Source organism: Vigna unguiculata, chromosome 5, assembly GCF_037176805.1.
Source record: "Vigna unguiculata cultivar grain cowpea cultivar isolate G323 ecotype 2 chromosome 5, ASM3717680v1, whole genome shotgun sequence".
Taxonomy (NCBI): Eukaryota; Viridiplantae; Streptophyta; class Magnoliopsida; order Fabales; family Fabaceae; genus Vigna; species Vigna unguiculata.
Window position 1 is genome coordinate 53,622,375 of NC_140796.1, and position 27,631 is coordinate 53,650,005.

A 27,631-nucleotide genomic window follows, 5' to 3' on the forward strand; every position below is an offset into this window, starting at 1 on the left:
AAATCCATGGCTCTCTGTGACAAGTTCTTCGCAGAAAGATAGACGAGAACTAATCCTAATAGATTTACCAAAAAAGAGAGAAAAGACAAAGCAATAATGATACCATCATTAGTTTGCACGTACTTGATGAACAGATACCTCTGGATTCTGTAAACTTGTACCAGTGTTGATTTAATACAACATGCAATCCTTTGTAACAAGAAGCCAAAACACAAACCAGAAACAAACATTTGACATGCCACTTGATCACGTTCAACCTCTCAGTCTCACCCTTCTGTCATCATCAGCCAACCAGGTTTTCTTTGTTTCACATGTTCCATATAATGACACCTCAGCTTTTCATACTTCAAATAAAGCCACCACACTACCTTTTTCTGTTGCCACTTGAAACAACCAGCCTCAGCCCTAGCCCAAGTTTGTTTGTTTCTTAAAACACAAAGCTTATGAAAACACATGCATTGGGGAGAGATTTGAACCAACAATATCAAAAACTTTTCCATCCATTTAAAAGTTTCATAGGAGAATTTCAAAAGCTTCTATAATACCTTAACCTACTTTAGAACTACTACTATACACATATGCAACATTAGGTTAAATTGCAGAGAAATTTAAACATAACTACCTACAAATTGCAAATACTACGGCTTAGCATAACAAGACAGCATTCTTCATCGTGAACTGTTTTAACTGTAGTTTCTTCACATGTCTGTCCACTTAGACAGACTTGTTGCTTTCCCAATAGGCAAAGGCTTGTGCTCAGCTTCCCACAGAAAGCTTTCAGTGACTCTTACAAAAGGGGGACCCCATTTGTAGTGGCGCTGTCTTAGCTTTACCTTTCTGGTCAAAAAAAGCAAAATCAACCACTCCGGTTTCCCACATCATAACTGGGAGTTGAAACATAATTTGGGTCCATAACCGTGTCACCATCCAGTATTCGCAGAACCTTAAACAAACAAGACAAGAATGCCATCAAGATCAGTGGGGGAAACCAAAAGTGGCGTAAAATCAATGCATAAAGTTAGTGTTTAGCACATTGGAAGTCAGTGCTATTCTTGGTTCTCACAATAAAAGAACCATCAGGAGTGAATTCATAAAAGTTAACGCTCAGTTCAGCAGCACACGAGGAATTCCCTTCAAGTCCCCAATTGACAGTTGGATTATAACCTTTAAGCCCATAACTTCTTAAATAAAGTTTTAGGTTGGGAAATGTGTATGTAATGTAGTCCCCTCATTAGAAAACATGACAAAAAACAAAAATTTGTTCAATTTTTCTTACCTGTGACATGCGAGGTCTAGAATAAGGATCTCTCCTTATGCACAATGAGGCAGCATGCAGCATGCAATAGACCTCATGTTCCGAATAGTGACTTCCCAACCTTGGATCAATCAGTTCCTCAATGGCATATTCTTCTAATAGTGGTCGTGCCTGTTTAAATATCGAATGCTCACATAAATGATACCATTGCCACAATTAAAATCATAATAAATTAGATATTAATATCATTTGACTTACCCACTCAGTAAGACACTGCTGTCCCTTTGGCCTATTGAGATCCACAGCCTTTCGCCCTGTAACAAGTTCCACTAACACCACACCAAATGAATAAACATCAGCCTTTTCAGTAATTTGGCCGCTTTGAGCATATTCAGGAGCCAAATACCTGCATTGCACCAACAAAACTTAGTTGAATTGTTGATATTGTGCAGAATAACAAGACAATGAAACTAAACAAGGATTAATACAGTGCATACCCAAATGTTCCAATTACTCTAGTTTCCACTCCTGTGTCACCATCGGGTTGCCACCTCGCTAGTCCAAAATCACCAACCTGGAATAATTTAACACAAATTAATTAACTGAAAAACTTTTTGAAAGAAAGATATGAAGTGGTGCTTTTCACATGTAAACTATAAAACTGCTGACTGCAGAGAACAAGGCAGGTGACACCCAACCCATACCAGAGGTTCAAAATCATGAGTGATAAGAATGTTGTTGGGCCGCATGTCACGGTGGATAATGCAACCCACTCTGCACTCTTCATGAAGATATCGCAACCCTCGGGCAGCTCCAACAGCAACTTTTTGCCGGGCAGACCATTCTAATGGTTTTCGTTGTCTCCCTGCTAGAGTTCCAAGTAATGTCCAGTTATCCAGATAACAAATCAAGCCGGTATCAGTAAAATGCAACCTATACTACATGATTGCAATCACTGTATTGAATGTGAAAATGATAAAATATTTACATATTCTGCATTACTAGTCTTCAAGAACAAGACAAGTCCAACTCCAACCAAAAGCATAAATGCATGCTAGCTAAAATATGTATGAAACCAAGTTTCATATAGGAGTACAAAGCCTTGAATCTCATTAGCTTTACAAAAATGAATCTACCACATCAAACCAAATTCCCATATTAGATGATGCATAACTTTTCAAGTAGCGTAGAACCAAGACCTTTCACAGAAAACGTGAATATGCATGTTAATGAAGTTCAAAAACATGGCCTTGCCATAGCATAACTTGGTCTGAAAGCAAAAGAAATTACCATATAAATGAGAATCCAATGATCCATTGCATATGTACTCATAAACCAATAGCCTTCTCTTATCCTCTATACAGAAACCAATCAACATAACAACGTTTCGGTGCTGAGCACAGCTCAGGACTTCTACCTCCGAGCAGAATTCAAGATCACCCTGAGAACTGGCCAATTTATGTTGCTTCACAGCAACAACTTGTCCATCTGGTAGAACACCTCTGTGAACAGATCCAAATCCTCCTTCTGCCAAGAAATTGGCTTGTGAAAATCCACCAGTGGCAAGCTCCAATTCAGCATAGGTGAACCATCTTGGAGGTTTTCCAAAAACAGGAGCCTTATGTTGACAAATTGAACACAAGGGAGGTGGACCAGGCGGAGTATTTCTAGATAGCGCTATTGCTTCTCGTACATTCCCACTGAAATCCAAGTCAGTCTTATAGGTTGAGATTTCAATTTCAGCTTCTCTATCAAGTCTGGAGAACTTTTCTAGCAAAGCTCTAGTAGTAGACAATTGATTCCTATTATAAGATCTCTCTGTTCTTTCTTCCTTAGGTTGAGAAGATCGTTGATGCAGAAGTAAATCGGTGATCCATGGCTGGAATCTCAAGCTTGCTGAAGAAGTGGATAAGCTTTCACTGTCTGTGTCTGATATAGAATCATCAAGTTCTGGATTTTCTTTTATAGTTTCCTCTTTTTTTGACTCAATGTTTATCTCAGAGATGAAAAATGGTGAAGTTCCTTGATCAGAGCTTGAAACCGATGAAGTACCAGCTTCAGTTGCAGTGAACGGTGTCCCTAGCTCAGGGCTGCTAGATGGAGTGACAACTGGACCTTTTAAGGAATTTAAAGAATCATTCTTGTTCTTAGTTTGTTTTCCAAGCATCGGATCTTGTTCAGAAGGTAGTGAACATAATTCTTCAAGATCCTTCTTTTTTGTTCCAACCAAATTCAAGCGGAGTACCTTAGGCTGTGAACGCTTCATAACCACAATGTTGCATTGCAGCTCTTCCATACATTGTTTTTCTTCATGCCTGAGCTGTCTGCACAAAGCAAAATTGAAAATACCACCAATTCATGCTGAATTATAATCACATCAATAAAATAGTGAAACCAGAAATTAAGAGCTCATCAAGTCTGGGCCTTTAGGTGGGGGAAATAGAAAATTACTTGTCTAAAACGACCCAATTGGCTTGGGCTTTCTTGGCTTCCGCAGCCACTGCTCCACATGGTGATCCAGAAACAATTTTAATCTTCACATTTATCTGTTGAATAACTGTTAGGTTGGCGTATAGACGCAACATTCAATATGAAAATTCTTACATCAAGGCCCCTAACCTTGTTAGGATCATAGACATCATGTAGCTGAAGGATCATTTGAGAGCAAGAGTCAGTGATATCACACTTCTGTTCCGAACTTGATGATCCTGAAGAAGATTTCTTATGACCACTGGCACAATCACCAGCAAATCTTGGAAAACCCCATAATCTTCTGCCTACATATGAGCAGAAAAATAGTTAGGTACGCAGAGTAAAGGAAGAGTGCAGGTTCAAATGACCAACAAAAAAAAAAAATAAGAGAGTAAAGGTTCTTGCATGCATCAAGAATTTAAGCTGAAATAAGAGACACACACCAGATACAGCAATAGTACATAACTATAGTCATCCACCACAAGCAAGAAAGTGAACAAAATTATCATACAAGGGTTTATATTACATGTCAAACTGCTATCCATTTGTTCATAATTCTTATTCAAAACAAAACAATCCATATAAAAAAGGGGATGACATATCCTTGGAACCCAACTAATATGTTATTCGCTTGCCAAAATAGGCAACCATAAGGCAACCATAACGATCACACCGCAATAAATAATGTCTGACAAAGAGCAAATAGATAAAGAAATCATGGCAAAAATTTCATTACCCGAACTCTGTGAAGGTACAACCACTAGCAATGTAATGCAATCGCCAGGTTGCACAACATGAGTCAGGGACCAAACAAGAGCAGTCTTTGGAATTTCCTTTGATGCCTTAACGGCAACAATGACCTTTTCAGCTCCATCAGAACATATTTCTTGCTTCCCTCGCTTCTGCTGTTCTCGACTCATCAGGGCCAGCAATCCCACAAAAACTGTCTTGCTCAACAGATGTCACTCAATAACCTTCAAACCCAGATGTTCCTACATTTTAAACAACAAAGGGATGAAACACATGAGCATGTTCAATATCACTAGCTTTTTCTGTCGTGCTCAAGCTCTACCAGGATTATCATATATAACCACAATGCAACATGCTTCCAAGCAGTGACAGAACAATCACTGACAAGACTCTTTTAACCAGAACTCAAATCTTTAGTGTTACAGATTGGCAAGTAAACTTTTTTTATCAAATCCATGTTACCAAAATAGAATCAAATCTGCCAAGAATCGGATCAGATACCTTTTTGGCTCAGAAAGCAAGACGTTGCATCCCCAAATTTACCGTACTGTGAATCTCAAGTTTCAGAAATTCTACAGGGTTAAAAGCACTGCACGGGAAGGCTAAGAGACAATCCATTACACGAGAACAGTTGCATACACTAGCTGTGTGTGGAGTTTTCAAATTATTCTTCACAAGTCAAAACATTTGGCTTCAACTAGTTGGCTTTGCTTTTGATGATCCTCCAGAGGAACCCTGCGAAAAGATTCCACTACATAAATAGTGGCATGTCCTTCATATATCAAGAGTTTGAATCACTATTTGATATGACTAAAGGTCGAGACGTCTTCTAGTTCTCCGGGTCACTGAAAGCTCAGTATCAATTTTTACCCTGCACAGTGACATAGGAATCAACTTTAGAAGTTGGAAATAGTGATAATAATAGCATCAATAATGCAGAGTCTAAAGAAGAAAAAAAAAAAAAAGGCATGCCAGTGTGAGACATACAGATAAGTAATCACTAGCAACCTTTTGATAGCTTAGGAATATAAAAAATATCACTGACGATCCAAGTAGAAAACAATAAGAGAGATCTCTCAAGAAGATCCAAAACTTTCTTTTTCTCCACTATTGTATCATGTTAGTATATACCATGTCAATCCTCAGGACAATGAACATCCTGCATAAAATAACAAAATAAAACAACAGCAACCAAAACAAATAATAACATACACTTTGCTGTTTATGCTTGTCATAAGATCGTTATCATCAGAACCTGAAAATTTTCAAAGAAAATTGATACAGTTAAACCTCAGAATGGTTCCTTAGCAATAAGAAGTCATGAATATAAAAATAACAGGATAAAAAATCAAAATCAAAACCTAACCAAATAAAACAATATCCTCACAACCAAGCATTAACCAAAAGAAAGAGGTGTCGGGATGATCGAGCTCGCTCAAACTATTGTTCGCAGAAACTAAAAAAGATAAAGAATGACGAAATTTTGACCCCTTTTACTACTGTTCAAAAAAGTTAGAAAAAAACCCAAAGCTTTGTCATTAAGGTTTCTTGCTTACTTTGCCACAATCTTCTCTTACATTTGGGTGGTAAAAGAATCCACAAGAATGAAAAGAAAACATGAAACTAGCCACAGTTGGAAAACCCAAAAGATAAAAGGTTTTCAAGTCTCCGAGAATGAAAAGAGTGGAAAAATGGCTTTGGCAAAAAGAAGAAGAGAAGAGATGGAATTTGTTGGTTTGAGGAATGAAGAGAGATGGCGAAAACTGAGACAGAAATGTAGTATTAAGTATGGTTTCAAAAAATTGTGAGGGTAATTTATTACTATGAAGTGCAACCGTTGTTGCAATTTGGTGTAGAAGATGAAATGCACACACATATGGGACATGACATACTTTGAATGCAGAGAGAGAAATTCAGATTTTGTGCAGAGCAGAGAAAGCTAAGCTGTAAATCGCCGTCTACATGTGTGTGTGTCCGACTTGTCAACTGTGATCATTTCTGAAATGGTTTTTTTTTTTAATTAATTTATTTATTTATATATAAACCTGAATTATATTATCATAAATAATATGTTTCTATGAAGGTAGGATAAATTAATTATAAAATGAAAATATTATATATCTAATAATACGTGAACACAACATTGTATTAAAATAAGATTACATATTATAAGAGTGATAACTAAAATGTAAAAATATTAAGAAAAGAAAAGGTAAAAGATAATAAAAGAAAGTAAAAAAAATAAAGATAATAATAGATAAAGATATTTTTGAAATTATTTCTGTGCAGGAAGAATCAATGTAATAGGCACAAAATAGATATTTAGGAATAAAATTGATGAATCTTGTGACTTAATTAGAAACAACTTTAGGGGGATTGCTTGATACAAAGATTTAAAAATCTTATCTGTAATAAAGTTAGTACTAATATTTAATTTCTTTTTTTTTTTTTTACTCATTCACTCTGGGATTGCTATAGATGTTTAGCTTAATCAACTGCTTAACATATATTTAATATTTAAAAACATAAATAAATAAGTTATGTTGATTTATTGCAGAAAAGTTTATTTATATGTAATATTTGTATATTGTTTAAATTTAAATACGTATCTATTAAGTTTTTTTAAATTTCTTGGATTCATTTTTGCCTTCATAATTTAAAGAGAATTTTGTACTCTAAAATATGCAAATAATATATTGGTATCCTGTTTTATACTTAAAGAACAATGTACTTTGTCCTTTTTCTTGACATAACCTTTTTTTGTTTTTCTTTGTAAAAAGTGATAGCAAATACTGCTTTGTTGGTGGAAGCAAAAATATAGTTTTAGTCAATTGTAAAATTAATAAATATTAGCTTTAGTCCATATAATATTATTTCATTTAAATAAAAATTGAAATACTTTTCTTAAAAGTCATAAAAAGTGTTAGACTTAGTCTTCATAAAACATTTAAAAAAAATTTCATCTCTTAATCTTTTTAACATTTAGTTTAAAATAAATAAATCATATTTATGTTATATAATAATTGAACATGAAATATAGACAAGTGAAAAATTCAAATGAAAGCACATCTAACAAGTCTAAATTATATTGCAATTTATGTAAATTAAGGAAAATATCAAATAATACACTTACTCATTGTATACAAAAGATATTATGGTTTAATTATACATTATGATTATATACATATTTATCATTTTTTTTTACAATAACCATTTTGTAAGTTTTCTATGAAAAATTATTTTATAAGTTATATTATAAAAAATATATATATTAATAATACACAGAAGTTAAATTCAATACTTTTATGTTTTTAAAAATATTGAAATTAATTTTATTTATTTTTCTCTAATGGAAAATTTTATTTGAAATAAAATGTTCATTTATACAACACTCTATTAATTCGGTCTTAATTGTTCTTCTACTAAAATATTTTAGATTATACATAATAATAAATGTTACAAATTATTTTTCTCTAAATTATAAAGAAAGAATGAAAAAGTTTATTTGTAAAATTTGAGTTTTGTTGTCCTTATTTCCTCTTTCTTAATAAGATAATCATTTAAAAATGATTTTAAAAATAAAAAAATGACAAACAAATTGCATGATTTGATTTATTTAACCATGTAATTGTTATCACGGTGAAAATGATGAATACAAGATGAAGAAAACATAAGTGCTTTAAAATAGAAAAAAAATATATAATAAAGAAATTTACACTTGTCTCTATAAAAATACCTGTCAAAGGTTAAAAACAAGTTTCCTAAATGATAAAAGATTATATATTAAATTCTAAAATAGAAAAAACAAAAGTATAAAATTATGAAATGCAAAAGTTAAATTTATAAAAAAAAAAACTAAAATCAAAATAGGAGTTTGTTTACATAAATGCTTGTACTAATTCTAGCAAAATAATAATGCAAACCTAATTGATATGACCTATTATTATACTCTATTAGTTGTGCTTCTAATAACAATACTGCACATATTATGCTTTCTTCTGCTGCTTCTATTCATTTCAACAGTTACAAGATAGGGGACAACACTCATTAGCCTCATCATCATTTTTTTCAGAATCACAGAACTTCTATCTGTGATTTTGGTGTCTTTATTTAATTATTTGTAATAAAATAACAATAATGTACTGCTAAACAAAATTGTTGTATAGTGTAGTGTTATTGTTGATGTATTTGTTGGTTCATGAAGAACAGAATCTTGTGAACAAAAAATACAAAACAGAAAAAGTTGAAAATGTTGAGGGAAAAGAAAGATGGTGGTGGCATTAAATTGTGAAAGCATTGACTGCACTGCATGAAGATGCATGAAGAAAAGACAGTGTGGTGCATAACAAGAAACAATAAAAAATTGTCCCTTGTAGTAATCTACTATCTCTAATCCCAATTCAACTTTTGGAAGGTTGTCATAAAATCAATAAATGTGAGTCACTCTTTCTTCTCCTTCTTCCCATTTTTAAAACCCAAAAACAGAACAACCAACACACATATCGTAGGAACCAGAACAGTTGTTCGGTCATCAGTGGTTGTGGTTTTTTTGGTACCACAAAACAAACGCTCACCGAGGGACCCACTAGCCGTTACCAATCCCCGTCTATTCAGCACCGCTGTCACCCTCGAATCACTTCCCGATGAGTAACGTTTTCCGTCCATTCCAACCTCATCGTCTTCTTCTCACTTCTGCTTTAATTTCACGCTGTGTTCTGACTTCCTCATCGTTACGTACTTTTCAAACCAGCAAAGTTTCTAACTCTATTTTCTTGCATTATTTGGTGAGATGATCAAATATTAAGAAACACTGCAGGAAGCAATTGAAAGTGGCACTGTTGCTTCTTCTGTTTTATACACCACTTCGAGAATGGGATTGAAAACCAAGACCTTTCTGTGTTGCGTAGGAAAAAGTAAGTAACGGGTAAAACTATTGCACAAAACAAAACGTTACGAAGATATGAACTGTATTTTTGGCATTATTGAATATAAAACTATTGCACAAACATTTCATTACAAATCATGGATTAAGAAATTAAACTTTAAGTAAAAAACAAATTTATGTGTATATTAAAAAAAATTAAGATATAAATATGTTTCTTGTTCCTGAACTTTCATATCTTAACTTTTACACTGAAAATTAGAATTAGTCTTTAAATTTTGATCCAATTTAGTCATCAATCTTATTAATACGTAAATTTAATCATTTTAATCGAATTTTGCTAAGTTTATTCAACTTTTCAAACGCATTTGAAGACAGTGTTTGAGTTGATTATACTGTTTGACACATTTTCGTTTCAATGTTGGCTGAAAAATGTATTTGAAACATCAAATAAACTTAACAAAAATTGTTTAAAATGACTAGATCCATACATTTTAAAAAAATGAAAGACTAAATTGGTTTAAAGTTTCAAAAATGGACGAATTTCAATTTTCACTAAAAGTTAAAGAGACCAAAAATATATATAATCCTAAATTTACATTATACATCTTTCTAAACAAATATGCATCAATGGCACCTAAACTCCCTATACCCAAAAAAAAAAACATATTGAGTTGTGGAAATTTCTTTAAAATCAATCATTTATTTTTATAATATTTTTTCTATTCTCTTATTCATATTAATCGATGTGAGACTTTGGTGAATATTCAATTGAAAATCAACTTGTATCGTGTCGAAGGCCCCTTAGTGAAGTGCCTATTATGTGATATAGAGCAAATATTGTATATACAATACCTCTATTAATGTTTGTCGAAAATTCAAGTGTGAGTCTAAATTTCGTATTGATTAAATATGATAAAGTTGACCTGCATATAAGATAGAAAACTTATAAATTTTTTACCTTAAGATTGTTGGTTGAATTAGAGATAATATCAATTCCTTATATGATTTTGCCTCAAGTTTCATTGGTATTATTCATTCTCTCTATTGATCATCTCTCAAAAAGACCCATCAATATTATATTATATTTGATTGTATCATATCATACTCGATTATGAATAAATTTATGTTGATTGCTTTCCTATCACAATTTTGTAGAAACATATCAATTTTGAATATTTTCATCATTTGATTACTACCAAATTCAAGAAAGAGAATGACACTCTAACCTAAAACCATCTTGGAGATTGCTCAAGACCATAATCAACTTTATTTGAAAAACATACCTTAAAGTTTCAAATCCTAGAGGAAATTCATGTACATATTTTAATAAATTTGTGGTTGATTTGATTTCATACCACAAATTTGTAGAAATATTAACTTTGAAATATTTCATCTTTTTATTACAACTAGATCCAAGTAAGAGAATGAGAGTCTAAACCAAAACTATCTTGGAACCAGATAAAACTTTCTTTGAAAGACATAACTTTCCAATAGAATTTCAAATTCTTGAAGAATCTTCGTCTACATTTATTCTTCTAAAATCCCATGAAGAAAGACATTATTTACATCTAAATGGTATAAGTCTTGACCAAAATGAGTTGTCAAAGCAAAAACAACTTCCAAAATGAGTTGTCAAAGCAAAAACAACTTAAGAGATATTTATGATCAAATGTCTCCTTATAGATTCTATAAATTTGGGTGTGTATCTCTTTGACTTTGTATTTTCTTATTGTCCCATTTTTATTTTATTTTTTCACATTTTATTGTAAATATCATGTTTGTACCCTAAATCTTATCATCGTTCAATTTGTTAACAAATTTTCACAATAAGTTTCTTTCAAGACTTGAGTCTTATGTTTGTTTTTCAGAGTATTAATTGTAATCATGAAACTTTGATGTGTATCGAAGAAATTTATAAAATATATATATATATATATATATATATATATATTTAACATCTTTTCTTAATGCAATAGTTAAATTCCCAATGATATTTATCTCTTCGTCATTATCTTTATCTTTTAGGAATCTCAACTTCCGAGTCAAATAACTTATTTTGCTCTATTGTCAAAATGGGTTGTTTCATTCTTTGATATTATTTGTCAAGAATTAGTTTTTTTTTAAACATCCAAACATTTATACTTTTTTATTGTAAGATAATATATATATATATATATATATATTTTTTTTTTAAGAACTCTAATATCTAATTTTATTTTCTAGAATTACATATAAAAATTCAAAGACTCAACAAGAAAGACTTATAGAAAAAAAGAAAAATAAAGGGTAACATGTTGATGAAGTATGTGGCATAGGATATAAAAATAGACATAGGGAAGAAGTATGATTTACTACTCTAAAAGATGAAAAATCTTCCTTTTCTACAGTTCTATATTTTGTTGTGGAGTGTTTACACATCTTAATTCATATACATCATACCATTGTGAAACAAGTGTTTACATAATTCATCATTTACATTTTCAATATCGTTATCAAACAAATTCTTTTTATGCTTTTTCAAATTGATTTTTCTGACGATGGAAAAACTGAACAAAAGATTTGAAAATCGTGGAAATTTCTTTGAACCACAAGCGTATAATATTTAAAACAAGAAAACTATTTTGATCTAAAAATGTACTAAAACCAAAATTTCAAATATCAAAGTGAATAAACTCAAATGGACAATGTGTTGACACATGAAAAATTTACATTAAAAATATTTGTCAAATTTTCTGTTAAATAAATGAGGAACAAAGGCTGGATACAGCTGAACAATGGACATCCAAAATTTATATGATGAAGTTATATTAGAGATCTTGCGAAAATATTTTACAAATGGTGTTTGTTGACTTATAAGATATTATTTATTTGTACTCAGGTACAATACACTATACACAGATAAAAAAATATTAAATATTATAAAATATACCAATTGAAAAAATTATGTTATATATATATATATATATATATATATATATATATAAATGAATAATCCAGATAGCCTAATACACATGACCAGTAGCATTAAATGAAGTCGTTTATTTTATTAGTTATCAACTGTTCAAATTTCTAGCCCATAGACTTTTATACTATATATATTAAAAAAAACAAAAAAGTAACAAATTGAACTCGTTTAACAAAAGACTCAAAAAGAAAACTCGGTATTCTTCAAAGGTTAAAAGAACCTAAAAAAAAACATACACTTCATTAAGTTATTTTTATAAAAAAAATACTATTTATAAATAATAAATTTCCTAAGAAATCAATGAAATTATACAACTTCACAAAATATTTATAATCTATTTCTATATTTTTCATTCATTTTTACTTGATAAATTATTTATTAAAGTTTATTTTCTCATCTTTTACTTTTCCTTGACTTATTTCTTTTTTACTTTTACTCTATTTATCTATTTTAAAGAAAACATAAAATAAATTTTTAATACTGTATTATAAGACTAAGTAGAGAAGGAAAGTTGTGTGATCGTATCAAAACTAAATCTTAGCAGTAAAAATATATAAATATATTTGTAAATATATTCCATTGTTAAATAACAGTTAATGAAAATAAATATAATTGAATTTTACTCGAACACTACATATCTCCTCTAAAAAACAAACACTACTAAAAATTCTTATATTATATGAGATTTTTCTTGCAAATTTGTTAAAAGAATTTGCAAGAAAAAAAATTTCTGTCATTTTTTTTAATAATTTTAATTGACAGGTAATTCCTTCGCATGTAATCATTTCTTACAAAATTATAAAATTTGAAAGTATTTCCTACAAAATTTGTTGCAAAAAGTATTTTATACAAAATATTTCGCAAGAAAATTGGTAACAATTTCTTTCAAAAAAAATTTTACAACAAAATTTGCAAGTATTTTCTATAAAAAGATTTTCAAAACAACATTGACAAGAAATATGAGTTTTTTTAGGTAATGAAACACCGTACTAGATATAAAAGTTAGTATTTTCACGCAGTATACTTAAAATGATTTCTTTGTTGGAAACTTTTATAAGATGTAGACTAAAAAACTAAAAATCAAACTGATTAATGTAATTTTTTTATTATACTTTACATAAATCTTAAGATGGTATAAGTTCAATTTGATCCACCTAACTTTTGTATAATTGTCTAATTATATAAAATAATATTATAGATAAATTTTAAAAACTTCTTTATATATTTTTTTATGGTTTATCGTACAAGTTGTCATAAAAATACATCAACTTATTTTCACCTCAAATTCGTTAACATTGTTAAAATCAATATTTTATATGAGATAATTTAGAAAATGAAATTTTTGTTATGATTTTAACCCTTAAAAGACATATGTTTCATATAAAGTTAAAGAAAAAATATATTAAAATCGACTCAAACGATGTAATATTATTGAAAATACTAAAACACGATCTAAATTATTGCCTAAAATATTCATAAATACAATAGATAAAAACAGAGACATCCTATAATTTTACATCTCACATTAAGATGCAAATTCATAACTAATAAGTTATCCTAGATTGATCTTTATTATCAATGCCATATATAATCAAATTTTAATTTCTTTTATCTATCATTTAATTATCAGTTTGATACATGATTTGATTGACTCAAGTACTAAACAACCATCCCTTAGTTATTATATTTTTTATAGTTAAAAGTTTAAAATTATTTATTTCTTTAGTTAAATTATTTTGTCCTTAACTTTGATCCCATCTAAAAAAAAAAATATTGTTATATACACCTTAAAATTATAATTAAATTAGACCATATAAAATGCTTATCCTTTATAATAACAATTGACACAGAATGAATGTTTTGGGAGAGAAAAGTAGTGGTTAGAATAACATGAATGAAATTAATATCCGGATGAAAGTCATGATAAATGTTAAATAAAAGGATAATGATATTTTAACTCATTTTGTTTTATTCGTTTTGGGTTAAATATGTTTTTGGTTCCTCAAGTCTCAGTGAATTTTGGAATTAGTCTCTCTTCGAAACTTGATACCAATTTAGTCCTTCATCTTGTATCAATTTAGTCATTCTTACCAAATTTTGTTAAGTTTATCTGACGTTTCAAACGCATTTCATGCTAGTATTTGAATTGTTTACACCGTTTGACACATTTTCGCTTTAATGTTAACTTAAGTATTATCATAAAATGCAATTAAAATGTCAAATAAACTTAACAAAATTTGATAAGAAGGATTAAATTCACACATTTATAAAGATGAAGGACTAAATTGGTATTTTGAAGAGGGACTAATTCCAAAATTCACTGAAACTTGAGAGACCAAAAATATATTTAACCCATTCGTTTTTAACTCATCACTTCTATTTTTTTTTATATCATCACATTACTTAAAAAAATTAAAATAAATAATTAAAAGGTGATAAAAATGATGGGCTAAAATTAAATTAAAAAAAGTGAATCAAAATATCATTGTCGTGAATGGTAAGATCCATAAATGGTGAATGGTTTAAAATGAAGTCCAAATTATTAATTGATTTTTTTTATATTATTTTCTGCCGAGCATTAAATTTTTTAATATATTTTTAAATGCCAAAATTAATGATAATTAATTTATTATGAATCATAGCAGTACCAAAAAATCAAGCAAAGAATACAAATTTTTTAAAATGTGTGAGGCAAGTGGGGATTTAGAAGGTTGAAAGGGTCATTGAATGCTTAGTGTTGTTTGGCATTGCATTGCTTACCACTCACTGTTTTCTGTTTTCTGTTTTGTGCAGACATGTAATTGATGGATGGGCACAACCTGGGAACTCCATCTTCTTTTACTGTTCTTGCATTTATGTTTTCGCAGCTATTCTGTTCCTACTTTTAATTTCTCACCTTCAAACCAAACACAATCGTTTTCTGTTTCAATCTCTTTCTCATAAATAACCAATTCAAAAAAAGAATGGAAAAAATTACATTTTTCTTAAAATGGGACCAAATGTTTCTCATCAACCAAATCTATAGATTCAACAAAATAGGAAAATCAAAACTGTATTTAATTTTTTAAATATCAAACAAAATTTGTCCTATTAAAACAGTGTATAAAGATTAACATTTGTTTACAAACATTATAAATATATTTTTAAGATGTTTTTATATTTTTTTTATGATTCAATTAAGTTCTAATATCTTTTAAATAGAGTCAGATTATTATTTTCTTTTTTAAATTAGAATTTGAAAAATATCACATTTCAAATTGTTAGAAGGTAGCAAATGTCAAAATCTGAATAGTACCACTGGAAGGGTTCTAAGACAAAAAATAACCCAAATTTTTATACAAAGACCTTTTAAACTATGTTAATGGACTAAATTTTATTTAAAATATATTAAGATTTATTTGAGTAAAAAAATAAATACAAAATAAATTATATATATATATATATTTATTCAACAATATTTATACCTTATTTTATTGGTCTGTCATTTAACATAGCTATGAATGATAGACAAATAAGAAAAGGTAATGATATGAACATGGATTGTTCAATTAAGATGAATCTTCTCCCCTCCTCTAATTATTTCTATTAATTTCAATTTGATGCACATGTGGGCCTTCACCATTGAGTGGTTAGTTTAGGGAAGTATGCAGAAACGAAGTTCATACTGCAAAATTTCCACTGTAGACACTTTTTATAATGATTGATTGAACACTTATTGTGGCTTGATTACGAGCATAGTTTTTAGCACACAAGTAAGAACACTGATTACATGACAAATTAGGAGCTTTTATGAGGGATGAGGGAACATGTTAGGTGAACTGGTAGGGCAGTGGGATAAGCAAATCTTCATAATTAAGATCATTTTCATGTCCTCTGTAATGTGCCCTACATGTACTATGCATCTTTTCTTTTTCTTATCTCATGCTAGATTCTGGCACTTGTGTGCTGGGGAGACACCACTGCACGAATGGCTCCATCTGTGTAAACTCATTTTCATAGTTTGCATTCTATATCTGCATCACTCCATCACCTGTTTCATAAAGTAGTTTTTCAGTCTAATCAGGAAGTAATTACCACTTTGATTCTTCATAAAGAGCAATCATAAAACTCCTCTTAGAAATTTTGAAGTGAATAGGAAATGTGTTCATAGTTCGGTTTCCTTCAAATGAACTAATTTTTAGTTCTGTTCAACATTTATATAAATGAGGTGAAAACCTTAACTTACAAACTGGTACTGTGAGGTTGAGTTAGGTTTAAAGTCCACTTCTAAGAAGTTTATTACAGTTTTTATCGGTGGAGAATGAATTTTCAGTTAAATTGACAAGTTTACAAAATGATTCATGGTTCATTTGATGCCTAATAAGTGATTACTATTTGGTTAAAACATTCCACACTGGTGCATATTATAGTATTATGCTTTTTTCTGAATTAGTCAATGCTTTGAAGAGGTCAGAGGAAGGAAAAGGTAGGGGCACAGAACAGTGAAGCAGAACTGCCTAAACACTCACATGCAAATACATTGACCCTACAACTGTAATAGGCACTTCAGGAATTATTTTGGATCGAAAAAGTAGACTTTAAACTTAACTGAATCGACTTGTAAGATAAGATTTATATCCACTTATATACGGTAAATTAAACGGTTAAAGGACTTAACAGTTTGTGGTAAAATAGTTGACAGGGTGAATAATGCAAGGCATGATGGGTGGGCCAGTTGGAATTTGTGCCCACATGGAATTGATAGCATGCAAGGTGCATAAGGTACATCCCCATGTTTTTTCTTGTTCTATGAAAAGATGAGAAGGCTAGGTTAGCCCCCACTGGAGGCTCTTTATTGCTACCACCATTGCATATATTGCTTTGTGTCTGTCACCGTTCTGTAGTTAATGATTCCACGTAAAATTGGAACTCAGAACAACCATGTCATAATTGTGGCCATGAACATCAACATTCAACATTTTGGCTGCCTTTTACCACACTGCAAAACGAGTATAGACAACCCAACTTGTCTGTTTATGATTATTAACAAAATATTCTGATTCCATTTCCTCGGTTTCTATTTTTTGGCTTCAACTTTTTTCCCTGTCCTTCTCTCTGGTTTTCATCATATCAACTTCATGTTTTCCACCTCATTCCCCTATTATTATGTGTTGTACTGCATGAATTTGCCTTGCACTATGGTACTAGGACAAAAATATTGTTCTGAACTTATGGGTCTTTGTCCAGGGAAGAATTAACCACGAATGTTAGAAATGGACTTTAAACCTAATTTCAACATGTGGGATACAAGTAAGTGGATGTTCCGATAGCAATGGAACATAATGTTCAGGAAAGTTTGTTAAGATAGACTCTAATACCATGTTAGAGATGGGCTTTAAGTCCAACTCAACTCACAAAATCGATTTATAAGGTGAGGTTTGCACCTCATTTATATATTATAAAATTGTCTTTTTCTCTAGTCGATATAAGACTTCTAACAACAAAGAAAGAAATAATACCGGTGAAACCCGAGTCTACCTAAATAAGAAATTAAAACAGAGATTCTAATCTAAAAGCTTAAAAGAATAAATTTGTGAATCTTTATACTTACAGAATACTCAACTTCATGTTTTATATCGAAACCTATGCAACGGAATACATCGATTAATGTCCCTTTAAACAGGTAGATTGTTCCCCTTTCTTTTCCACCAAATTTTGGTTGCAGTGATTCGTGTTATATGATTGTTTTGACTCTCCAATAAAAGCTATTCATGTTTTTGGAGTTTTAGTAGTAAATTACTTGATTCAGCCTTAACATAAATCTGTTTTCTTACTTTCTCGATTTTGGTTAAAGCATTAAAGGACAGGCTCAGAGAAAAAAAAAAGGAGAGTGAAAAGCGTGTTTTTAAATGCTTCTTTTAAGGATCCATCTTAAACTGGCCATTGAGCAAAGAACTAAAGTGCATTCTAATATCTAAATGCACTTCTCCCGCTATTTAAAAACATAATACGTAGCATCGCCTCCATGAGATTTCTGAAATTACAAAACTACTGGGCTTCAAGTTCGGTACATCAATCAGAGGCCCAATTTTAATGCAATTAAATGAGACCAACCCAACTCCACTTGAAACTTCTATACCCTTTTGGGCTTTGTTAGGCCTCTAAAACTGTCCTTCATGCACCCTCATGATTTCTAACTATACCTTTGTAATTTCTAAAATGTTCATTTTACCCTTTGTAGAGGTGACTTTGGGATTACTTCTTCTGAAAATCTTCTGGTACATGATTTGTATAATAGGATTTCTAAAGGGAGATTTTTAGAACAAGATTTCTGAAACAAGTTTTTGGAACACATAAAATACATTTTAGAATAAGCTTTCGAAACAAATATAATATCACAAACCTCTTAGACGAACTCACTCATAAACAAGGTACATTTCAAAGATTTGGACCATAAAAGGAGAAACATGTATCCTCTTTTTGGAAGCATTTTAAAACAGATGGAAGATATCAACAATACACATTTTTTTATTAAGAAAATTAATGTATAAAACAACTACCGAGATGCATGATTTGTTTTTTTTTTTTAATAATAAGGAAAAGTATAGAAAATTGAGAGAGAGAAAATTAAGAATTTGAAAAAAAAAATACAAGGAACATAAGTTATGTTAGATATCAAAGTATAAGTCTAAGTCTCACATTGGTTAAAAATGAGAAAGTAGAACACTATATCAGAATAAAGATCCACAAACATGTTTTGGGTTGAGGGTGGTGTCAATACCTTATATGATTGGACTCAAATCTCATTAATATTGTATTTTCGCAGTGAAACTCCTTTATAAATCTATCAGGTTGCACTTTTGTTGATTAGTGATTTGTTATGTAGGTGGTGTGTGGTGAGATCCAACAATGACAGCATTGAAAAGAAAAAGGAGTTTTAGTGCATGGCACAGTAAGAAAATTATGTGATACACATATTTGAAACACATATATATAGCTTTTCTTGATTCAATTGTAGATCTACTTTAAACAACTCTACCAAATTCATTATTTTTTTCTTGGAAAGCATAGAAGATGACAAATGAATGATGATGGAAAGGCATGGTGATGGTGAAGGAAAATAAGATATTGAATATTTTAATTGAAATTTGACCACAGTCTTCCTTGACTTCACTGCTCATAGAAAATCTTGTTTACTTGTCTCAATCAACAGAAATTTTGAAAAAGTATGGATTCTATATATGTTTGGTGAGCATTCACTATTCTCATTTATTTCTCTAAGTTAAACTATTGAAATATTGAAGAAAAAAAAAACTAATATCATTGGTCTAAGAAATATGGACATTCTTTTTCTTTTATGGTATGTTTGGTTGAGAAAGAAAAAGTGGAAAATAGTTTTGGTAGTTTAGTGGGACAATGATATATAAGCTTAAAAAAAGATTTGTTTTATTATTTATCATCTACTTTATAAAACTAAATATTTTTAATTTGAACTTTATTCTTCAGATGTTTAAAACAAAAAAATTGCTTTCACTATTTCTCACCATTATATAAGTTGTAACGTAAATAAAATTTTATATTCAAACATTATGAACGAAAAAATTATATTTGAAATAAAAGAGTCTTTTACTCCCAACCTTTATCTCATATTTTTTATTTTATTGATATATCCTATGGAACAAAATATAACAAAATATCAAATATAAAACATTTAAAATATTTTACTCTTAATCTAAAATAATAACTAATTTCTAAAATTAAAATATATATCTAAAATTAAAATATTTTTAAAAAATTAATTTAAATAAAAAAGATATTAATTAATATTTCTCTACTTCAATAATAAGAACTTATTTAACTTTAAAGATTATGTTAATATTGTCATTTTCATTTAATTGGTCGTAGCACATTAATATTTCCGAAGTATAAAACCGATACATATTCGAATTAAATAGTGCGGTCATATCAATTAGTGAAAAGAGTAATAATAACAGTGGGATTATAAAAATAACAGAATCAAATTGAATTTTTAATTGAAGAATAGACCATATTAAATTAAACAAATAAATAGAAAGATAAAGTGGACAATTTGTCATAAAAGTGATATATAATACGTTGTTACTCTTGTTCTTTTTTCCAAAGTGTAATTTTGATATTAATTACTAAGAATGAAAACAAACAGAAAGATGATATCTAAATATCATTTATTTGTCTTCCGATACAGATTAAGAAATTCAGAACGATATTTATTAATTAAATTTTTGTAAATCTAATACTATATATGTATAGGAAAGATTGATCATGATAACAAATTTGTTAAATAAATTTACAAAACAAATTTTTTTCTACAACACTAAACACAATCATTTAATCAGTGCTTACACAATGGTTAGTTAATAAAGTATACTTTATTCATGATCTTTTTATCAATAATAATAGGAGGAGGCTGAAGCCTCATACACTTTCTGCAAAAGCAGAGAACTGACAGCAAAATAAAGTAGAAACACAGAAGACACGACACAAGAAATATAATAATTTTGAGATTGATCGATCCTAATTGCTAGTTATGGAGGAACTGGAAGTGCTGAAGGTAAAGGGTTATTATGAACATCAATTGAAATTGACCCTAACTTGCAATCAATTGATCTTGTTGAAGTACAACTACTAACACTGTTCTTTCCTTCACCAATTGCTTTGTTCATAATATGAAGCATAACATCATAAAGTTCTTCCCCATTTCTCCATGCATGCACCTCTGGTTTTATGTGATTAGAGTTTTTGGACACTAAATCAAACAATGGAAAATTCCTTCTGGGCATCAAAAAGTCCTTATCTTTCAGCTTCAAACTAGGGCAGAAGTCTCCATTTCCATCTCCAACATAAATGTACTTCTTCTCTGATGCAGCATCGACAGATTTTTGGATCCTTTCCATCACCAATCCCTGTGTAACATTTGGGAAAGTGTTAATCAATAATGGTTCGAAAAGTTGAACCTGTGCAAGTAATATTAGAAAAGTTTAGTCAGTAGTTTTTGGTCAAAGATTGTTTTTAAAGACACTGCTCTAGATAGTGTCTTATTACATGGCATAGTTTTGGCTTTATGTTGTTGGGATCCCTTGGATTTTGGCATTATGACATACACCAGAAAGATGTAACCTGACGTGTGTTTAATAGTATTAGTATAATATTTTTTTTATTATTAAATTTTGAGAACTTTCTTTTATAATTTTATGTGTTATTTTATAAATAATTTTTTATTACTACGATTTATTTGATTGTGATCCGTCCGCTTAACTTCTGTCACGGGACAATCGATGTCACTTAGAATAATAATGAGTCTCATAAATAAAGAAAGAGTTGGAGTTTGCCTTGCACATGTTTGGTGGACAGAGATTACATCCATGAGAAGATTTGACATAATCATGGTAGGGGCAAATTATGAGTCTCCCTTCTTCATTAACATAGCTAGGGTTTGCAGTGATCTCAGAGAAGCAATTCCAAACCCCATGATGCTTCAGAATTGTTTCAATAAAGAAAGTATTTGCATCGCTCACAATCTTCAACTCACACCTGAACATAACAGTAATGCCATCTTAGGTGTTAGCATCATTATTTATCGAGGAAAAGAAAATCCACATGTTGGTTAGGTTAACCATTTTATGATAGAGAAATTTCATGACCATGATGTTTTACTATGTTGAGTTTTTTGTTGAAATTAATATTCAAAAGCATGTTATATTATGTATATGTACCCAAAGGAATGTGCTGCTTCTATGGCTAGGACAATGCGGGGATGAATTGGAGTCCTGTTTAAAACTTGTACAATGTCTTCAATGGTTTTTCCTTGTGAATGAAGTTCATACATCATTTTATCCTGTGAAATTTTAGGACAATTAAACAAAAGTTATTTATTTTGCTATCAGGAAAGAAATTACGACAGAATTAAGCAAGAAAAGGGAGAAAGTTAGAGAAAACCATGAGAGGGTTCCAAAGCGTGTTAGGAAGAAGCTCATAGAACTTTTCAGTTAGACCAAACTCATCAAGAACCCAATTATCACTATCACACTCGATGATTGTTGAGTCGAAGTCGAAAACCACCACAATCCCAGCCATTAAATGTGCAAAAGCTTATCTTTTTGTAGGTTAATACTTTCTGTGAATGTGTTGTGTAGACTAACAAATTTAGTGTTTTTTATAGGCAAAGAAAATGCTAGCTCGCACGTAAGCATGCATGATAGATGGAATCTTTCTTATTCCGAGGAATCTTACGAATTTACATTGGATTAAAATTGTTATTATTTTGTACATTTTTTTATTTATTATTTGATGTAAAATCCTCAACACAAACATTAATATCAGAAAAAATGTGCAAGTATTTCTTATTTTTAGTCAATGTGGGATTTAGACTCACACTTAGATTCCTTTTGTATTGCCGTCCTTCTTAAAGAAACACATTTCACTGGGGAGAATAAACATTAATGAGACTTAAGTTTAACCACATAAGGTATTGATATTACTTTCAACCCAAAACCTTAAGACAATGGAGTCCTTCTTAAGGAAACACATTTCACTGGAGAGAATAAACATTAATGAGACTTAAGTTTAACCACATAAGGTATTCACACCACTTTCAACCCAAAACCTTAAGATAATGGAGTTTATGGATCTTTATTCTTATATAATGCTCTACTCTCTTATTTTTAACCAATTTAAACATAGACTCACACTTGGATTCCTAACGCGAACTTGAATCCAATCTTAGAACTTCAAAAGAAGCTTAAAGCATTTAAACACCGTCTAATTAGTCTTATTAAGATTCTTCTTTGGGCTTTAACAAGCCCAGGCCTTATCAATTACTTCCTCCACCCATCAAATTTCTTCTCTCACCCTTCTCTCACCCTATCGCTTCCGAAAAATATTTTACATAGAAGAAGAATATATGTTTGCTTTCTGGAAGAAAAAATTCGGAATTATTTATTGTGTTTCAGAAAATAAATTTAAAAAATATGGGTGCAGACACGGTACGGTGCAGGAAGTAATTGTTAAGGGCCGTTTACATGTCAATTTCTTTTTTGGGCTCACAAAGTCTTTCTTTTTCAGCCTCAAAAACTTTAACAGTAATTCCACTCCTATCTCCAAAATAGATATGAATTTCTTGCTTTTTCTTCAGGGGATATTAGACCCTGCAAAGGAAAAATTATAGTCACAATTCACTATAGTACACTTCACCCCATATTCAATTTGACATAATTAAGTGGATTATTATTTAGTTTTTATCTTCAATGCGGGTCGAAATAATTAATTATGCACTAATATACTCTCAAAATATTCATAAAATCAAATAAGGTGAAACTCAATTAAGCTGTATATTTTCTTATTTTCACATTCGTGATAAACTTTTTTTTTTCTACGAAATGTCTTCGTAAACTTATTTTAATTCTAAAGCTTGTGTTTTGTAAAACATATTTCGAAGTTAGTTAAAAAACTATAGTTGGTATGTGAAAATTGTGCACGTAATTTATTCAACCATAAATGCTTGATAAAATTATTTGTTAAATGTTGAGAAAATGTACATGTCTAAATATAAGTTTATATCAAATTTAATTTTATTGATAAAAATACATTTTGAAATATTTACAATTTAGTTTTTAATTAATTTTAAAATATTACTGTTTTATTCAAAATCATTATTTTATTTTTAAACCGTACTATTGTATTATTAATCTAATATAATATCTTAAATATTTCTAATGGAGTTTAAATATGTCAGATTTCCACAGACATTAAACTGTTATTATTTGTTAACTGACAGAAGTTGAGCAAAAACACAGATAACTGTGTTTGATGCACGTCAAATGAAGACGAACAACGAAATTGACACAAAAAATTATCAATAACGTGAATTTTAATCGGAACCAAGCACGCACATAAAATGCAGTTTGCAATTGGACGAAATGAACTCAGCACTCTCTCCAGAACAAATTTTGTTGATTAGCCTCAAAGAAATTCGCTCAAGCTCTTCTCCATTGCTCCATTCATGAATTTCAGCTTTAATGAGTAAAGGGTCTTTGCATATCAATTCCCACACAGGAAAATTCTTTCTTGGCATCACAAAATCTTGTTCTTTCAGCCTCAAGCTTGGGCAATAGTCTCCACTACCATCCCCAAGATAGATCAATCTCTTCTTTTCTCCTAATGATTCTTGGATTTTCTCTATGATTTTGCCCTGCAAGAGAGAAAATTTTATAATTATCGAATAGTCCAAATGTAAGTCAAAATTTTACATTTAACAGAGAAGACAAAATTAAACACTATATAAGATGAAAGATACATAATCTCATTATCTTAAGGTTTTAGGTTAAAAGTGATGTCAAATGTGTTACATGTGTAAGACCAATATCTCATGTATATTTATATAGAACCGTCATCTCTCGATAACTACAATCTATTAAGTGATAGTTTTTTGGATTAAATATATTTTTGGTCCCTTAAGTTTTAGTGAGATTTGAAATTAGTCTCTCTTAAAAACTTTTGACCAATTTAGTCATTCATCTTTAAAAATACATGAATTTTGTCTTTTTAACCAAATTTTGTTAAGTTTGTTTGACGTTTCAAGTGCATCTTATGATAGTATTTGAATTGTTTACACCATTTGACACATTTTCGCTTTAATGTTAACTCAAATATTATCATAAAATGTGTTTAAAATGTCAAATAAACTTAACAAAATTTGGTAAGAAGGACTAAATCCACGCATTTCTAAATTGGTACAAAGTTTCAAAGATGAGCTAATTTCAAAATTTACTAAAATTTGAGAGACTAAAAACATATTTAACCCTAGTTTCCAAAAAACATATTTAACCCTAGTTTTTTATGTACTGTTATCATTATTATAAGCAAAGGGTTTGAAGAATATAGACCTTACACATGTTGGGAGGGCACAAAGTGCATCCATGGGGAAGCTTGTTGAAGTCATGGTAAGGCAAAATTTGCAGTCTTCCATCTTCGTTAATATAACTTGGATTAGAGCTTATATCTGAGAAGCATTCCCTTATTTTTAAGTGTTCTAAAATTGTCTCGATGAAGAACGTGTTTGCATCACTCACAATCCTCAAATCACACCTGAAAATCACGTATGTTACCACACAATACAAATTACTTTCAAAAGTAAACACCATAATATTATTACTACATTATAGGAAAACCAAAGAAAAAAATTTAAGAAAAGTGATACATAACACACCCTAGAGCATGAGCTGCTTTAATGGCAGGGATTATTCTGGGGTGTATAGGAATCCTCTGAAGAACTTGCACAATGTCATCAATGGTTTTTCCATTGGAATGAAGCTCCATCATCATCTTATCCTGTTAAAGCCAAAACGAGGTGTGTGTAATTTTATAGGTTTAAAACATCTCTACTAATAAGAGAAAAATGTGTCTACAAGAGTGTGACAATGTGTCTGAGGATGTTTTTTCTTGAAAAGAAAAAAGAATAAATAGAATACGAAACTATCGAATAATTGAATCCATTTTTAATAAAAATGAAATGAAAAGCTTACCATGAGAGTGTTCCAAGGCATGGTAGGAAGGAGACGATTGAACAGAACACTGAAACCCAACTCATCAACAACCCAGTTATCACTGTCACAGTCGACAATGGTTTTGTCAAAGTCAAAAACCACAACAATTTCAGCCATTGTAGTAACAAAATTAGTGTGCAAGACAAAATGGAAAAATCCCAGAAGAACAAATAGAATCAGATTCCTATTGGGTGTCTAAAACTTCTCTCAAAATCGTGTCTTGCTTCGATCCAATCTTGAAAATTAAAGGGTATTTATAGTGAACGTAAAGCCTAAGGAACCCAAAAAGGTACACATTTTCATGGAACATTTGCTGTTATTCCCGAAGTTCAATTACAGGCATTGGATGGGATGAAGATTTGATTGGTCAAACAATCGAAGGGCTAAGAAAAGATGGTGTGGTATATAGGTTAAAGTCATGTGACATATGTGATCACATGATGAAATGAAAGGGAATATTTGTGGGGAATTAAATGCTGAAGTTGGCCAGATATGAAATCCACTGTGTTGGCTAAAAGAATATTTCTGGTGTGGCTTTCTTTTGCTATTTTAATTTATTTTTTTGTGGTTCATTGTTTTGTGTAGTTGCTGAATTGTGAAATCATCATGTGCATCTACACTTGGATCTCATCACATTAGAAAACATCATCAACATTTAGATATTGTTCTTTTGTATTGTATTCCACTGTTTCTTTGTTGTTTTGCAAATTAGACACTAACCTATTAAGCTACAGAACATATATAGGTACTTTTCTTTATTCTCTAATTATCTTTATATTATACACTACATGTTTTTCAATCTTGTCTTTGGACTATGTATGTGGCCATATATATATATATATATATATATATATATATATATATATATATATATATATATATATATATATATATATATATATATATATATATATATTTATATCATATCATAGTGAGTCAATCTTTTTAAATTATTGTAATCAGTTTTTCAGTTTCTTGCCTTCATAATAAAATATTAGTTCTATTTGTTTAAATTTCTTTGGCTTTTTAGTATTAAGGCTGAATTAATAAGATTAGTATTTTGTAAAAAAAGTTGTTTCTTTAGGTTCTGTGTTGCTATCATCGCATCTAGCAATACTATTTCACAATAATGTTCTTACTTAATTTTAAATAATTTTTAAGATAATTAAGTTTCATGTTGAATTAAAGTGAGGACTTACGAGTTATATAAAAAATTAATATAATCTTAGGATTAAGTATATAAAGTGAGAGTTTAATTCACCACACGAGTTTTATTTTAAATATTAAAAATAAAATTTATTAAATTATTTCTAGTTTTTTTATATATAAGATTGAATATCTTGTAATTTGATGTGTCTATTTACGTGAAGACTTCTAAAACGCAATTTTTTTCATTTTGATTAATAAGATTTGTAAGTTTGTTATTTTAAAGAGAGATCTTTTGTATAATATAGGAAGAATTCAATTAACAAATTCGATAATTGGTGACTTGTGGTCTTATGATTTTGAGTTTTATAAAAGACCTTTTAAGTTTGTTTCTGAGGTAGAATAATGAATACTCAAAATTTGGTTTGAATTCGAGATATACATAAACTTGAATTGTTTACCATTAAATAGTCTATTTTGTGCGGTTCTAAGATTAATGATAGTTTGTGGACTGTTATTTAGATGAAAAATAAAGTTTATCTGTTATGTTTATTTTAGAATCGTCACAATGACTTGAACTTAACTTGTACGTGTTCAAT

General features: G+C 30.0%; 3 protein-coding genes across 7 annotated transcripts; all 3 read right to left on the reverse strand.

Annotated features, from left to right (window-relative positions):
- Nucleotides 1-469: 469 nt before the first annotated feature.
- Nucleotides 470-6,474, reverse strand: LOC114183920 (inactive protein kinase SELMODRAFT_444075-like). 5 transcript variants are annotated; one of them, XM_028071102.2, is made up of 12 exons: nt 6,370-6,474; nt 5,690-5,732; nt 4,979-5,348; nt 4,464-4,719; nt 3,875-4,032; nt 3,707-3,801; nt 2,546-3,579; nt 1,960-2,123; nt 1,753-1,829; nt 1,514-1,661; nt 1,277-1,426; nt 470-943 (listed from the first exon to the last, which is right to left on the reverse strand). In XM_028071102.2, the coding sequence occupies exons 4-12, from the start codon at nt 4,645-4,647 to the stop codon at nt 857-859; spliced, it is 2,097 nt and encodes a 698-aa protein (XP_027926903.1). In that variant the 5' UTR covers nt 4,648-4,719; nt 4,979-5,348; nt 5,690-5,732; nt 6,370-6,474; the 3' UTR covers nt 470-856. The 5 variants fall into 5 exon arrangements, with proteins under 5 accessions (XP_027926903.1, XP_027926904.1, XP_027926901.1 ...); XM_028071103.2 differs by having other exon boundaries at nt 6,300-6,395; XM_028071100.2 differs by lacking the exon at nt 6,370-6,474 and adding an exon at nt 6,034-6,361.
- A 14,325-nt stretch (nt 6,475-20,799) lies between these two features.
- Nucleotides 20,800-22,419, reverse strand: LOC114183043 (inorganic pyrophosphatase 2-like). The gene is made up of 4 exons (XM_028069875.2): nt 22,282-22,419; nt 22,059-22,180; nt 21,675-21,876; nt 20,800-21,248 (listed from the first exon to the last, which is right to left on the reverse strand). The coding sequence occupies exons 1-4, from the start codon at nt 22,417-22,419 to the stop codon at nt 20,871-20,873; spliced, it is 840 nt and encodes a 279-aa protein (XP_027925676.1). The 3' UTR covers nt 20,800-20,870.
- A 1,658-nt stretch (nt 22,420-24,077) lies between these two features.
- On the reverse strand, nt 24,078-26,110 carry LOC114185818 (inorganic pyrophosphatase 2-like). The gene is made up of 4 exons (XM_028073745.2): nt 25,866-26,110; nt 25,550-25,671; nt 25,227-25,428; nt 24,078-24,532 (listed from the first exon to the last, which is right to left on the reverse strand). Exons 1-4 carry the CDS (start codon nt 26,001-26,003, stop codon nt 24,212-24,214), a joined length of 783 nt encoding a protein of 260 aa, XP_027929546.1. The 5' UTR covers nt 26,004-26,110; the 3' UTR covers nt 24,078-24,211.
- Between the last annotated feature and the right edge of the window lie 1,521 nt (nt 26,111-27,631).

What these genes read in the sequence shown, in the direction of transcription:
- LOC114183043 (XM_028069875.2), bottom strand. Translation starts at nt 22,419, where the DNA reads ATGGCTGGGATTGTGGTGGTTTTCGACTTCGACTCAACAATCATCGAG. An exon ending in GAAGCAGCACATTCCTTTGG is followed by an intron (nt 21,877 to 22,058) that starts GTACATATACAT and finishes TGTTATGTTCAG; the next exon opens with GTGTGAGTTGAAGATTGTGA. An exon ending in GTCCACCAAACATGTGCAAG is followed by an intron (nt 21,249 to 21,674) that starts GCAAACTCCAAC and finishes AATGTTACACAG; the next exon opens with GGATTGGTGATGGAAAGGAT.
- LOC114183920 (XM_028071102.2), bottom strand. Translation starts at nt 4,647, where the DNA reads ATGAGTCGAGAACAGCAGAAGCGAGGGAAGCAAGAAATATGTTCTGAT. An exon ending in ATTGGATTCTCATTTATATG is followed by an intron (nt 2,124 to 2,545) that starts GTAATTTCTTTT and finishes TTGGAACTCTAG; the next exon opens with CAGGGAGACAACGAAAACCA. An exon ending in AGCAGTGTCTTACTGAGTGG is followed by an intron (nt 1,427 to 1,513) that starts GTAAGTCAAATG and finishes ATATTTAAACAG; the next exon opens with GCACGACCACTATTAGAAGA.
- LOC114185818 (XM_028073745.2), bottom strand. Translation starts at nt 26,003, where the DNA reads ATGGCTGAAATTGTTGTGGTTTTTGACTTTGACAAAACCATTGTCGAC. An exon ending in TGCCTTGGAACACTCTCATG is followed by an intron (nt 25,672 to 25,865) that starts GTAAGCTTTTCA and finishes TGGCTTTAACAG; the next exon opens with GATAAGATGATGATGGAGCT. An exon ending in AAAGCAGCTCATGCTCTAGG is followed by an intron (nt 25,429 to 25,549) that starts GTGTGTTATGTA and finishes CGTGATTTTCAG; the next exon opens with GTGTGATTTGAGGATTGTGA.